General features: G+C 40.8%; 1 protein-coding gene across 1 annotated transcript in view; it reads right to left on the bottom strand.

Annotated features, from left to right (window-relative positions):
• wnk3 (WNK lysine deficient protein kinase 3) overlaps positions 1–16,264 on the bottom strand; it is a 128,238-nt gene that overhangs the window by 38,385 nt on the left and 73,589 nt on the right. The window contains exons 7-8 of the mRNA XM_088329848.1: positions 13,936–14,024; positions 13,652–13,871 (exon numbers count right to left, since the gene is read on the bottom strand). Of these exons, the coding sequence (XP_088185974.1) occupies positions 13,652–13,871; positions 13,936–14,024 (309 nt within the window). The remainder of the gene's footprint in view (positions 1–13,651; positions 13,872–13,935; positions 14,025–16,264) is intronic.

Genomic DNA, 16,264 nt, shown 5'->3' with positions numbered 1-16,264 from the left:
TGGAAGTGTGAAATAATGCAAACGTTTAATTTGTGAAATTGTACTATTCCTCCAATTCAGGGGAATCATATGTTTCATGTTTTTGTTCTTTTAAATATTTTTGAATGGACTATTCAAACTTGAACAGTTAAGCGAACTTTTTAAAGTGTCAAACTAATTTTATTGACACTGATTGCTTAGTATAAGAGCAATGAGTGTGTACATACATATATACACATTATATATATATATATATATATATATATATATATATATATATATACAGTGCATCCGGAAAGTATTCACAGCACTTCACTTTTTCCACATTTTGTTATGTTACAGCCTCATTCCAAATTGTATTAATTTAAACTCTTATCTCAAAATTCTACACAAAATACTCCATTATGACAATGTGAAAAAGTTTTGTTTTTTTACTTTTTTGGAATTTATTAAAAATAGAAAACTAAGAAATCACATTTACATAAGTATTCACAGCCTTTGCTTAATACTTTGTTGATCCACCTTTGACAGCAAATACAGCCTTAAATATTTTTGAATATGATCCCACAAGTTTAGCACACCTATCTTTAGGCAGTTTTGCCCATTCTTCTTTGCAATAAGTCTCAAGCTCAATCAGGTTGGATGGGAGACGTTTGTGCACAGCCATTTTCAGATCTCTCCAGAGATGTTCGATCGGATTCAAGTCTGGACTCTGGCTGGGCCACTCCAGGACATTCACGGAGTGGCTCTGAAGCCAATCTGTTGAGATCTTGGCTGTTTGCTTTGGGTCGTTGTCCTGCTGAAAAATGAACCTTCGCCCCAGCCTGAGGTCAAGAGCGCTCTGGGGCAGGTTTTCATCCAGGATATCTCTATATATTGCTGCACTCATTTTTCCTTCTATCCTGACTAGTCTGCCAGTTCCTGCTGCTGAAAAACATCCTCACAGCATGATGCTGCCACCACCATGCTTCACTGTAGGGATGGTATTGGCCTGGTGATGAGCGGTGCCTGGTTTCCTCCAAACATGGCGCCTGGCATTCACACCAAAGAGTTCAATCTTTGTCTCATCAGACCAGAGAATTTTGTTTTCTCATGGTCTGAGAGTCATTCGGGTGCTTTTTGGCAAATTCCAGATGGGCTTCCATGTTCCTTTTACTAAGGAGTGGCTTTCGTCTGGCCACTCTACTATACAGGCCTGATTGGTAGATTGCTGCAGAGATGGTTGTCCTTCTGGAAGGCTCTCCTCTCTCCACAGAAGAACGCTGGAGCTCTGACAGAGTGACCACCGGGTTCTTGGTCACCTACCTGACTAAGGCCCTTCTTCCCCGATCGCTGAGTTTAGAAGGCCGGCCAGCTCTAGGAAGAGTCCTGGTGGTTCCAAATGTTTTCCATTTACGAATAATGGAGGCCACTGTGCTCATTGGGGCCTTCAAAGCAGCAGAAATTTTTCTGTATCCTTCCCCAGATTTGTGCCTCAAGACAATCCTGTCTCGCAGGTCAACAGACAGTTCTTTTGACTTCATGATTGGTGTTTGTGCTCTGACATGCACACTCAACTGTGGGACATTATATAGACAGGTGTGTGCCTTTCCAAATCATGTCCAATCAACTGAATTTACTGCAGGTGGACTCCAATTAAGCTGTAGAAAGATCTCAAGATGATCAGTGGAAAAACGATGCACCTGAGCTCAATTTTGAGCTCCATGGCAAAGGCTGTGAATACTTATGTAAATGTGATTTCTTAGTTTTCTATTTTTAATACATTCAAAAAAAGTTAAAAAAAAAACGTTTTCACATTGTCATAATGGAGTATTTTGTGTAGAATTTTGAGATAAAAGATTCAATTAATACAATTTGGAATGAGGCTGTAACATAACAAAATGTGGAAAAAGTGAAGCGCTGTGAATACTTTCCTGATGCACTGTATATATATATACAGGGAGTGCAGAATTATTAGGCAAATGAGTATTTTGACCACATCATCCTCTTTATGCATGTTGTCTTACTCCAAGCTGTATAGGCTCGAAAGCCTACTACCAATTAAGCATATCAGGTGATGTGCCTCTCTGTAATGAGAAGGGGTGTGGTCTAATGACATCAATACCCTATATCAGGTGTGCATAATTATTAGGCAACTTCCTTTCCTTTGGCAAAATGGGTCAGAAGAGGGACTTGACAGGCTCTGAAAAGTCAAAAATAGTGAGATATCTTGCAGAGGGATGCAGCACTCTTAAAATTGCCAAGTTTCTGAAGCGTGATCATCGAACAATCAAGCGTTACATTCAAAATAGTCAACAGGGTCGCAAGAAGCGTGTAGAAAAACCAAGGCGCAAAATAACTGCCCGTGAACTGAGAAAAGTCAAGCGTACAGCTGCCAAGATGCCACTTGTGCCATATTTCAGAGCTGCAACATCACTGGAGTGCCCAAAAGCACAAGGTGTGCAATACTCAGAGACATGGCCAAGGTAAGAAAGGCTGAAAAACGACCACCACTGAACAAGACACACAAGCTGAAACGTCAAGACTGGGCCAAGAAAAATCTCAAGACGGATTTTTCTAAGGTTTTATGGACTGATGAAATGAGAGTCTTGATGGGCCAGATGGATGGGCCCGTGGCTGGATCGGTAAAGGGCAGAGAGCTCCAGTCCGCCTCAGACGCCAGCAAGGTGGAGGTGGGGTACTGGTATGGGCTGGTATCATCAAAGATGAGATTGTGGGGCCTTTTCGGGTTGAGGATGGACTCAAGCTCAACTCCCAGTCCTACTGCCAGTTTCTGGAAGACACCTTCTTCAAGCAGTGGTACAGGAAGAAGTCCGCATCCTTCAAGAAAAACATGATTTTCATGCAGGACAACGCTCCATCACACGCATCCAAGTACTCCACAGCGTGGCTGGCAAGAAAGGGTCTAAAAGAAGAAAAACTAATGACATGGCCTCCTTGTTCACCTGATCTGAACCCCATAGAGAACCTGTGGTCCCTCATCAAATGTGAGATTTACAAGGAGGGAAAACAGTACACCTCTCTGAACAGTGTCTGGGAGGCTGTGGTTGCTGCTGCACGCAATGTTGATCGTGAACAGATCAAAGCACTGACAGAATCCATGGATGGCAGGCTTTTGAGTGTCCTTGCAAAGAAAGGTGGCTATATTGGTCACTGATTTGTTTTTGTTTTGTTTTTGAATGTCAGAAATGTATATTTGTGAATGTTGAGCTGTTATATTGGTTTTCCTGATGAAAATAAATAATTGAAATGGGTATACATTTGTTTTTTGTTAAGTTGCCTAATAATTATGCACAGTAATAGTCACCTGCACACACAGATATCCTCCAAATAGCTAAAACTAAAAAAGCCCCACTCCAACTTCCAAAATATTCAGCTTTGATATTAATGAGACTTTTGGGTTCATTAAGAACATGGTTGTTGTTCAATAATAAAATTAATCCTCAAAAATACAACTTGCCTAATAATTCTGCACTCCCTGTATATATATATATATATATATTAGGGTGGAGCTTATTTTCAAAGTTGCAATAAGTCAGTGTCTTACCCCTTAATTGTGTTCCATTACACAAAAGAACAATTGCTGTGCAGTTTGGTCTAAATAAAATAAATTTTAGGGGTAGCTCAATTGCTGAGAAGTTTGGCGTTTTCCATCAGTTTTCTTAAATGGGAGTTCTCGAGATGCTGGGATAAGCCACAGATGTTTAAGTTTATATCTCAAACAATTATTACCCACAAGTCATTGCCCAGCAAGATCAGTCTAATTCAACTAGTATATTTTCCCTTGACCTACAATGCCAGCAGACCTTCTTTGTCCTCCAAGAAGTGATTGACATTCAAGGATCAGCATCAGGTAAATATTAAGTACATTCAAACATTTCTCAGTTACATAATCTTCCTTTTCACAGCTTGCACAATTTTCTTTACACCATGATACAGTTTGATATTACATCTGCATGAATAGTCAAGGAACATAATAGTGAGACTTTCTAAGCAATGTTCATCCATATTGCAAGCGGTCTGGTTCTGGATGGAATAAGAGCTTGCTCTGACCAATCTAGATGAAACGACTTGCATTTGATTTTTGCAATGCGGATTGCAAAAATCAAATGCAAGTCGTTTGATGGAATAAGAGCTTGCTCTGTCCACTCCACGCATCGGCCCGGGAACGGTGCATTCGCAATGATCGCAGCAAGGCTTTAAGGCTAGGACCTTAGCTTGGCCTTTTGGCTGAGAGTAAGAGTCCCGGCTCCTTGGCTTTGTAGCGTATTATGAACTGACCGATAACGGATAAAGGATAATTAATAAAGAAAATAGAACAATAACCCTTAACCCCCCCCTTCCCATGAACAACATGGTTTCAAATAAATCAAAGAAAAAAATGTATCTGCTTGGTACTTTTGTGTCTGAACTAACTGGAAGCAAGCTATCATCAGTTTGCATGGCTCTTGGTTTCTTGATCAACACTTGGAATTGCACAAGCTCATCAGAGCGGCTTCCACAGTGACAGTGAAAGAAATATAATCATATTTGCGGAAGCTAAAGCTTGTACCAAACAATCGTTTGATTCCAGTTTCATTTAACTTGCCACCAACACATCTCTTTATTCGGGATTTTTTGAAGAAGTTTGATTTGGAAACACAAGAATGTCACACTTTACAAAACCACAGGGCCCTTATTGCTATTGTGCAAGAGCGAGCTACAGTAAGCCCTATGCGGGGGCTTGCGTTTGGCGAATCCACAACGGTTTGGAGCAACGTTAATCATCCTGCCCTCCCAAACAGACTGCGAGACTTGTCATGGATGGTGGCTCATGAGGTTCTCCCAGTCAGAGCCGTAATACACCACCGAGGAATGCCAGCGACTTCGACGTGCCCTCGACCTGGCTGTGGCGCCCAGGAGTCGGTGAAGCACCTTTTTTGTGAGTGCAGCGCTGCCCAGGTCTTGTGGACAATGGCCGAACAACTAGGAAAGTTCCCGGACTTGCCAGCAGGAGAGGTCCCTGATGCACAGTACGTGCTTTACGGGGTGAGTCGGTCGAGGAGGCCTCGGAACGACTTTGCCAGGGACTGGCTCACTCTCGCCGCCATCAAGGACGACATCTGGACCTCCAGAAACCTGCTGGTATGGAGGTGCAGGCAGATCCCCCCCGTGGCTGTGCTCCAAATGGCTGCAGATACCATACAATCTGCGAGCGGCGGGCCTAGGACGCAGCCATAAAGAAGACTCGTCTGCACCCACCCGGAGGGGGGAGCCGGAGCTACACTGTGGGAGTCCCGGCAGCAACGGCCTGGGTTGTGGAACCCAGAAGGGAGAGGACGCACGCAGAAGGGAGAGGACCCACACAGAGGACTGGAAGAATGCTGCTTGGGAGGATGGGATGGCAGAGCTATGCCCTTGCACAATAGTATTGCCTTTTACACGCTGGTTAACTACTGTTAAAAGAAAATAACTCTGAAATTGTTAAATTGATGTTGAAAATGTCAGGAAAAAATGTTAAAATGTCATATCGTCACGTCATATTGTCAGATATAAAAAAATTGTGAATATGCTTGATGACTGTGTTTTGCTGCTGTTGGTGTCGGTGGATTTGTTCAGACCGAGGATAATCGACTTTGGCCTGGACAGATCTATTGACACTAACAAAGATGTTATATAATGAAATTGTGAATATGTTTGATTGCTAATAAGATTTTCGAGAAGGTTTGTTCAAACCTCACTTTGTGTTTGCTGTTAAAAAACATAATATTGGAATATTGTGAATGTGCTTAATTGCTGTTGAGATTGTCATGATTGTTTTCTGTTTTTAGTGTCAATAAATTTGTTCAAACCAAAAAAATTTTGGAATAAAGCAAGAATTCCACTTCGAGATCCACATAATTGTCGACTAAAATTGAAAAACATTTTCAAGCATGGCGTTTGCTAAAAAAGAACAAAGGACGACAAATAGCAACATAATAATCCAAGGAAAGTGAGTTTAAAGAAGAACTTGATGACTTGTTTGACATTGCTCATGCTAATGCTATCAACATTATGACAATTCTAAAAAGTTTTTGTTGGCTCGAAGAGCAAAGGGAAGAAAGGGGTGAATGACAGTTGTTGACAAAAAAATAGCAGAAAAAGAAAAAAAGACTTGAAAAAAACCGAGAAAAGACCTTGAAACGACGTCTAGAATCTGAAGCTGAACAAATAATTGTGAATGTAGCAGTAGTAGTTCGGTAGATGATAAACCAGGATCAAGTCATGACATATCAGATTTATTCTTTTAAAATATGGATGTTTCGATCCCAGTTCGATTTGACTAGAAGGGAAGAACTAGCACTCCTTGGTGTGTGTGTCTTCACAGTAAGGATCTACGTGAAAGCCTGGATCATGGCCCCTCTTGCTGCAAGTGCCCAGCGCACTGATTTGCAGCTTTTAAAATCTTTGGTGGAATATTTAAACATAAATGCTGCAATATCTACCTAGGGTATCTAACACCGGAAACGGTTACACTAGCTTTGTTTGACAATCAAGTCAGTGCATCAACGAAACAGCTCATAGTGGTTGCAATGAAAAATAAGAACAACATAGATGAAATTGCTGAACAGGATTTTCAAAAGAGGAAATCTGTTCGATTTAGACATTGTTACTAGCAAATGTATAAAAGACTTTGTGTCCTCTAGATCTAGCACTTTCTTCAAAATCATGGACCTTCCTGTTGATGTTGAACCACAGCAATGGGAATCACGGGATGACTTCAAACAAGCTTTGTAAACTGTTCAGGCAATCAGACCTGGAGAGTATCCACGAACAGGCTTTTGTTAACAGACTCCGGCTCTGACAATTCAAATCGGGACACTAGTTGTGGATTCACTTTGAGCCCTGATTTTTGCATAAAGCTGCGGTTGATGGTGGACGCATCAGGTTAGCACTGCTCGTTCTATGCGTTTATACTGTCATTGGCGTCGGTTTTAAGAGTATTGTTAATTATTAATTTTACAATTCTAACCATTTTAACATAGTTAGAAGTAAAGCAGCCGAGTCCTGCCATGGCATTATACCGGCGGGCGGAGACGTAACTGCGTGAGATTCTTGCTCAAAGATGTTGTGGCAATTTCGGAGGGAATGTCAAGGACGGATTTTATTAACAAGTTTGTTGAAAAGATTCTGAAGTTTAAAAAGGAGGAGGTACATGCTGTCATAAAAATGACTTCTGGCAAAGGCTTTGATGTGAGTTTTGAAACGGCAGCTCTATATCAAGAGTTTTGGAATCGCTTTGAGGGAGTGAGGTCCCAGTTTTCAGGATTTACAGTGGAGAAGCTGACTGATAATGCTAACAAGATTGTCGTTGTTAGAATGTTTAGTGAAATAATCAGTGCTGATGACGTCTGTTATTGGTTGAGTAGATACTGCTCAGTAAAAGGCCAGGCTATGAAGGTGAGGTGTGAGAAAGGCTATTGGACTGGTGCCTGGAGGGTACCAGTCCAACTACGGCAAGATCCTCAGGGCTTTCAGGGACTGAAACAAATCCCGTCGACTATATTCCTGGGGGAAAACCGTGGCTTTATCCACTATCAAGGGCAACCGAAACTCTGTCGCAAATGTGGTGAGCATGGGCATCTGGCTGAGGTATGTGATCAAATTTTTTGTGGAAAGTGCAGAACAATTGGACATTCCTTTGAGGAATGTATCAATAGCAGAAAATGCAATCTCTGTGGAGAAACGAATCACCTCTTTAGAAACTGCCCGAATTCGTTTGCTAACAAATTGAAAGCTAGGAAGGCAGTTAACAAAGACAACAAAGACAATGAAATGATGTCAGACTGAAATGAAATGAAATGACAACATAGATAATGAAATGAATAAATGTCACAAAGACAATGAAGTGAATAAAGATAACAAAGACAATGAAATTAATAAAGTCATGGAAATACAAAATGAAAATGAACAAGAAATTAATGAAGTTATAGAAATACCCAATGAAGATGAACAGGAAATGAATAAAGTTATGGAAATACCCAATGAAATTGATCAAGAAATGCACAAAGAAATTGGACAAGACAAACAAATTGAAAAAACAGATGTACCTACCAAAACCCCTGGAGCAGAGACCAGAGAATCAAAATTGAAACAGGAAGAACCTGGAAATTTTAATTCGATTTCTCATAAAATACCTGAATTTGGACATGACAAACCAATAGAAAAAGCAACTGCCACTCCGAAAACACATATTAATCAGGAAGGGCCTGGAAGAGAGTTCAAATTAGCAAATTTGTTTGCTACGCCATTGCCGGGATTTGGAGAAGACAAACAAATCGAAAAGGCGAATGACTCTCCAAAAACCCATACGGGCACTGGAAAGAGGAGTAAAAGTAAGACAAAATTGGGAGTGGTGAAAAAACCAGAAACAAAGATAAGAGATTTAGAAGAAAGCCGATTGCCGGTGAATAAGCCCACAAGGGAACTGTATGAAGTTGAGACGGAGGAAGTCGGGGAGGGAAAAAATCTGACCCTTTGTGGGCAAGGAAGTAAGAGACCCCTTGATAGGTCCTCTGGCTCACCCCCTAACCCAGAAAAAAGGGGAAGACCTGGAACCACAGACAGAGAGTCAGAGGGTCCCAGAGTTTTCCCCGGTGAGTCTCAAAATGAGGTACTACTCTTAAGTGATGTGTCTGACACAGGTGACACTCTCGATGATCTCGATGATCACCAAAGAATGGACTCAGATCCCCCGGTTTTGTCTAACTAGTTTAAATACTTTAACAACAATTATGAACATTACATTCTCTACTATCAATGTGAGAAGTGTGAGATCAAAGGTTAAGGCTCACAGTGTTTTATCGTTCTTAAAAACTATCAGAACAGATGTGTTTTTACTACAGGAATGCTGCATCCCCTTTCTAAAAAATTATAAACAGTGGGAAGAGATTTGGCCATATCCGTCATTATGGAGTGGCTCGAATGAAAACCGTAACGATGGGGTAGCCATTTTAATAAACAACCCTCAACTCATCATAAAGGGGAGTACTGTGATGAGAGACGGACGCGCAATCTTAGCGAGACTGTCTTATATAGGGAATGATTTTAACCTCATTAACATATACGGCCATGCCGACAGACAACTCAGGTACGAACTTTTAGAGGACATCCAGTCGCATATGCTAGGCCATCAACCACTAATCGTGGGAGGAGATTTTAATCGCATCCTAAGTAGGAAGGATAGAAAGAGGAACGATGAGGAGTTTAAAGTAGATAAAACATCAACTTTATTACAAGACATGTGCCGGACATTTAAACTGGTGGACTGTTTCAAATCCATACATCCAGGAGAGGAGGGCTTCACCTGGTTCAGTAGTGACAATGCCAGAGCCTCTCGAATAGACTACATATTTACGAGGGGTTTAGCACAGAGTGATGCAAGATTAATTCCAGTTTTTTTTTCGGATCACTTGCTACTGTCCTGCTCTTTCTCATTTCCTTCAGGTATGACTGTTGGGAAGGGTTTGTGGAAGTTAAACTGCTCCCTGCTGGAGGATGAGGCTCTAGCCGCACAATACAGGGAGCTGTACAAAGACTGGCAGACCCTTCAAGACTCGTATGATTCACGAGCACAATGGTGGGAAATGACAAAGAAACGAACACAGACCTTTTTTAAAAATGCAGGGAAAAACAAGAAACTTAAAGAGATGAAACGCATGTCGGGACTACAAAGAAGACTCCAACGCTATTTCATCCTAACAGAAAAGGGGATGGACTTTAATGATGAAATCAAAGAGACCAAACAAGAACTAAACGCTTTGGCGGAAATAAAGAGCAAAGGCATCATAATAAGAAGCAGAGAAAGAGAAATAGAAGAAGGGGAAAAATGTACACGCTACTTTTTAAAAAAAATTATGGGCAAAAATGAGGGGATTTTTAAACTTCAAAACGAAAACGGGCAAATAACAAAGGAAAGTAGTGAAATAACCAGATTGGTCGAAGACTACTACAAAAAATTATTTGAAAAGAAAGAAACATATGAGAATGAAATGGGGCATGTATTAGATCATATTTCAAGATCAGTGCGTCAAGACCCCTTTTTAACATCGGACTTTACCCAAGACCAACTGAATGATTGCATAAAGACTATGAAAAAAGGCAAATCACCCGGGGAGGACGGACTCAACCTCGAATTTTACCGGACTTTTTGGGATATTTTAGCACCAGATCTGTTAACTGTTTTTAACGAATTTTCCAGTCGAGACCATATGCCAGACAGTTTCAGAATAGGGATAGTTACTCTATTGCACAAAAAAGGAGACAAAATTGACTTAAAAAACTGGCGACCCATAACGCTTTTAAACGTGGACTGTAAAATTTTCAGCAAGCTTCTAGCAACACGAATGTCTGTTGTCTTGGGAGACTTGGTTGATCCAGACCAAACCTGTGCCATTGTGGGAAGGAAGATCAGCGACAGTCTCATGCTGATCCGTGACACCATTTGTTATGCAAGAGACAGAAACATGCGACTAGCGGTCCTAAACCTAGACTTTGAAAAAGCCTTTGATCGAGTCTCGCACCAATACCTCTTCAGGGTATTGCAAAAATGTGGTTTTCCCCAAAAATACATCAAGTGGGTAGGACTGCTATACCGAGACATCTACAGCAAATTCATGATTAACGGGAATTTATCAGAAGCAATCGAGATCAACTGCGGTGTACGTCAAGGTTGCCCTGTGTCTCCCCTTCTCTATGTTCTTTGCATTGAACCTTTGGCACAAATGTTAAGAAAAGATAGATTTGTCGAAGGCATCAATATCCCAGGAAGTGGGGGACAAATTACCAAGTGTGTTTTGTACATGGATGATTTTAATATTTTGTGTACTGACCGCGCATCTGTTGAAAGAGCCCTTGACTTGACTGACCTGTTTGGGAGGGCGTCTGGGTCAAGGCTAAATAGAGAAAAATCACAAGTGAAGTTTTATGGAATGTGGAAAGAGACAGAAAAGGCAGGACTCCCGCTGACGGTGTTAAAGACAGACCAGAAAATCCTAGGGATAAAATTCAATGCGGATGGAGGAGGCGAGACCAACTAAGATGACGTGACAAGGAAAGTTAAGCAAAAACTTGTTTTTTGGTCACTAAGAAAACTGACAATAGAGGGGAAGGTCCTAATCATCAGAGCGATCATCCTCCCAATGCTTTTGTCAATCAGTTTAATTTTTATGCCTAAAAGAAACGTGCTGTTACAACTGGACCGAGCCATCTTTCGCTTTGTCTGGGGCTCAAAGTGGGAAAGGATAAAAAGAGATACAATGAAAAAGAAAAAGGTGGAAAAGGAGTGCCTGACCTCCAGCTTTTCCTGGGAAGCAAATATGTCTCTCTCCACTTCCAAAACGCTGTGGGCCCACCCAACAACCCGAAAAGTCAAGCAATGACCCGTTTTTGGATGGGCTCATATTTGCGGAAGCTAAAGCTTGTACCAGACAATTGTTTGATTCCAGTTTCGTTTAACTTGCCACCAACACATCTCTTTATTCGGGATTTTTTGAAGAAGTTTGATTTGGAAACACAAGAATGTCACACTTTACAAAACCACAGGGCCCTTATTGCTATTGTGCAAGAGCGAGCTACAGTAAGCCCTGTGCGGGGGCTTGCGTTTGGCGAATCCACAACGGTTTGGAGCAACGTCAATCATCCTGCCCTCCCAAACAGACTACGAGACTTGTCATGGATGGTTGCTCATGAAGTTCTCCCAGTCAGAGCTGTAATGCACCACCGAGGAATGTCAGCGACTTCGACGTGCCCTCGACCTGGCTGTGGCGCCCAGGAGTCGGTGAGGCACCTTTTTTGTGAGTGCAGCGCTGCCCAGGTCTTGTGGACAATGGCCGGAACAACTAGGAAAGTTCCCGGACTTGCCAGCAGGAGAGGTCCCTGATGCACAGTACGTGCTTTACGGGGTGAGTCGGTCGAGGAGGCCTCGGAACGACTTTGCCAGGGACTGGCTCACTCTCGCCGCCATCAAGGACGCCATCTGGACCTCCAGAAACCTGCTGGTATGGAGGTGCAGGCAGATCCCCCCCGTGGCTGTGCTCCAAATGGCTGCAGATACCATACAATCTGCGAGCGGCGGGCCTAGGACGCAGCCATAAAGAAGACTCGTCTGCACCCACCCGGAGGGGGGAGCCGGAGCTACACTGTGGGAGTCCCGGCAGCAACGGCCTGGGTTGTGGAACCCAGAAGGGAGAGGACCCACGCAGAAGGGAAAGGACCCACACAGAGGACTGGAAGAATGCTGCTTGGGAGGGTGGGATGGCAGAGCTATGCCCTTGCACAATAGTATTGCCTTTTACACGCTGGTTAACTACTGTTAAAAGAAAATAACTCTGAAATTGTTTAATTGATGTTGGAAATGTCAGGAAAAAATGTTAAAACGTCATATCGTCACGTCATATTGTCAAATATAAAAAAATTGTGAATATGCTTGATGGCTGTGTTTTGCTGCTGTTGGTGTCGGTGGATTTGTTCAGACCGAGGACAATTGACTTTGGCCTGGACGGATCTATTGACACTAACAAAGATGTTATATAATGAAATTGTGAATATGTTTGATTTTCGAGAAGGTTTGTTCAAACCTCACTTTGTGTTTGCTGTTAAAAACGTAATATTGGAATATAATATTGTGAATGTGCTTAATTGCTGTTGAGATTGTCATGATTGTTTTCTGTTTTTAGTGTCAATAAATTTGTTCAAACCAAAAAAAAAATCAATGATCTTGGAGAACAAAGTGTGGCTGATTCAGGAACACTGTGGTCATATCACAAAAGATGAAACAGATCTGCAGAATTTGCTGCAAATTGCTGAAAAACCCTGCAAAACTTTTCGTGACAGACGTAAAGAAACTCTAATAAAGGAATGAGTTTTTCTTTTTGTTTGTATTATGTACCTAAGCCATCATTATTTTGTGTGTGTAACCGGCTTAATGGGCGCCAATCCAGATTTATAAAGTGGTTGAGCTACCTGTAAATATCAACTTACATGACTGAAACTTCTGCTGTGTATTTTTTGGTGGAATTGGAACATTTTTGTGGAGTAAGATAAAAGAATACATGAAAAAAAAAAATATTGGTCGTATAAGCTCCACCCTAATAATATATATATATATATATATATATATATATATATATATATATATATATATATATATATATATATATATGTTTATATCTAAGCTTCAAACACAATTCTACTCTATGGCATATGAATAACCACTATTTTATGTTGATAATATGTGTATTATTTGCCCTTATGTAGGTTTTAGATGAGGTGAGGGTGTCATAATAGCCTGTAGTTTGCAATAGTCTTTGATCTGTGCAGCCCTTTTAAGACTCTTTGTGATTAAAGGCTATACAAATAAAAATGACTTGACTATATATATATATATATATATATATATATATATATATATATATATATATATATATATATATATATATATATATATAAAACACAATATATTGTATAAATAAATTATAGGCAAAAAATGGCAAGAATTGATCATGTTTTTATAGACACTGCTAATGTCAATGATTTATCATGTCAGGTAGAAATCAAATTTCCTGGAAAAGACTCAGCTGATTTCAACAGTTGATCAAGTGGAAGAAGTACGAGCTTGACAAAGTCAGTCGTTGAGCATGGTCTGACGTCTCACCATCTCAAGAGCAACTTCCTCGGCACTATCATTCTCCAGGTCATAGCTGAACTCGATGGCTTCGTTATCTTTGTGTTTCCCCTTCAACTTTTTGGGATCTTCCACCCAAATTCTGAGAGCCAAACACTCCTGCATGCCCGTGTCCTCCTCTGCCAACTCCACACGGACCCCTGTGTCTTCGCCAAAAAAGGCGTGGTTAAGGAGGTCTCGGATGGACAACCTGACAAGGTGGAGAGAGACGTGAAGGAAACATTCTGGGTATGATGAGAATAAAACACGCTTACCTCTGGCTTTTATTTTGACGGATACAACCTTCAATAATCTCTTTGATTTCAGGGTCGTTCACTTTATCAAAGCTGGCTGGTTTTATACCCTGCAGAAAAGCATGAACTCAATATTCAAAGAGAAAATGATAAAGCAAACTTCTGTCGTGTTAGTTGTTCTTATGTCACTTTGCTGTGGTTTTATGGCCTGAGTTCAAATACAGGTAGTTTGTGTTTTTCGTTTTTGGCATTGCTGCCTGTTGCACCTCCAAAACTGTGACACAGTTTTTCCCACCCCCGGCCCGCTCTTCCTGCCTGGACTCTGCCCAGGATCTCTTTGTGCTTGAGCCTGCTCACAGCTTAATCGACTTCGGCTTGGACACTCCAGCAGGTGGGGACCTTGCCGTTGGCATCTTTCACTGACTGGTCGGCCAGTCTGATCTCACTCAATTGCAAAAGCCACATCAGCCTCCTGTAGACTGGATTATTGCTATGAGCTTTTGCTGAGTCTCGTCAGGCTCTCGTGGCTTGCTCATTTGGTAGTATCACGTCTGATCCTACTTCATAAATTTATGTGTGAAAATTCCTATTCGTCTCATGTCTTATGTACTGTATTGTTGCTAAAGAGTGAAAAGTATGAGGAGTGAAAAGAAAAAAAAAAGAATAGAAAGAAAGAAGACGAAAAAAAAAGAAAAAGTGTAGGGGCTTGGCACATGCTCTCATTGGGTCTCGTTTGGCCCTCATGGCTTCCTTTTTTGGTTGTATTGCATTTGATCCCATTTCATAAATTTACGGGGAAAAATGCCTACTTTGCCATGGTTGTTGTTGCTTGAGTAAGGAGAAGGATCAGACGGAAAAAAGAACCTCAGAAAATGTTAAATGTATATCATGATTTAATCCATATGAGCATTTCTAAACAGACTAACAAATGACTGTTCTAATGATGAAAGACATCATAAGGAGTAAAAATAATTGATCGAAAAAACATCTAAATCATTTACGGGAGAGGTATTACTCTTTGCACATCATGTCGCATTGCATTCCATGGAGGTATGAGTGCAATGGCGGCCAGCAAAAGCAACCTAATATACAACAGTTAAAATAACAGTTGAGATGAAACAAAAAGCAATAAATACGACAGAAGAATCTTGGTGTGCGGTGGGCTCTGCGAACTGGCAAGGTTCTAAGCCCAATTCGGCATTTTATCATATCCCTTTTTATGAAGACACAAGACGGCGATAGATATATGCAATCTGGCAGCCTTCAAAAAACATTTTTTACAAGGTGCGTCCTTTCTGTTAGAGAGCAGCGGAGCACTTTTAAAGCAGCAGCGTCACAAATTAACGCTGCACTACTAATCTCAACACAGAAGTCACATTAAGCAGGTAATACTGCAATGCTGTCATGAGGACTTTTTCAGAACAAAGTAGCTCTTTTTATTAAGTGATTCCTGTTGTCGGTATATATTTGGAATGTCTTTTGGGATATCCATTATGTTTTGTTGCTCTGGCCCCGAGGATGGCCGTTAGTATCAAAAGAAAAAGAAAATGGGGATGCTGCTGTGATTTACCCATGCATTGACTTGTTTTATATTTTCACAGAAATAAAACTTAAATTGCATTAATGTTTCTTTTTAGAAATGCATGTTTATCGCACCCTTTTTGTTGCCCATATAAGAAGCACGTTATGAACGGACTATTTTGTTGTTTTTCAAATCCTCAAAATGAAAAAAAAATAAAAAATTGAATTCTTTATTGCATTTCTTTATCAAAGAAATTAAACATATTGTAATTCATAAAACCTGAGGAGGTATCCTACAATAGAGAAGTTATGTGGTGCATCTTTACCCACAGGATGGGCTGCATTAAACTTGGTAATTTTTATACTGAGCTAATATAGATAATATAAATACACACTGCACGTGTTACATTCCTAGGTTCAGGGTTTGAGCTGATCACATCTCCTTGTGAGTTGAAATTGATGTCACTTGTCTTTCATTGCATTTTATTCTAGATGTTTTATTTTCAGATTTGGACATTTTGTAAATTGTTTTGTTTGTGTATTACCGTAAAATCCGGACTATAGAGCACACCTGATTATAAGCCGCACGCACCACATTTTGCGGACATTATTGGTTTTGTCCTTACACAAGCCGCACCTGTATACAAGCTGCATGCACCAACATTTAAACATGTAACACAGTCACAAATTTATCCCAAACCTGACCTTAGGTGCCGCAACTGTAACTGCAAATATAGTACACAATCCATCCACCACAATCGGCAACATGATCGGAAAATGATACCGGTAGTTAGAATTTAATGCAAACCTTTAAAGTCCAGGTCCCGTT

Source organism: Urocampus carinirostris, chromosome 3, assembly GCF_059441175.1.
Source record: "Urocampus carinirostris isolate Australia breed hairy pipefish chromosome 3, RoL_Ucar_1.0, whole genome shotgun sequence".
NCBI classification, from domain to species: Eukaryota; Metazoa; Chordata; class Actinopteri; order Syngnathiformes; family Syngnathidae; genus Urocampus; species Urocampus carinirostris.
The sequence above is the reverse complement of the archived record's forward strand: the minus strand, read 5'-3'. Positions and strand labels throughout refer to the sequence as shown.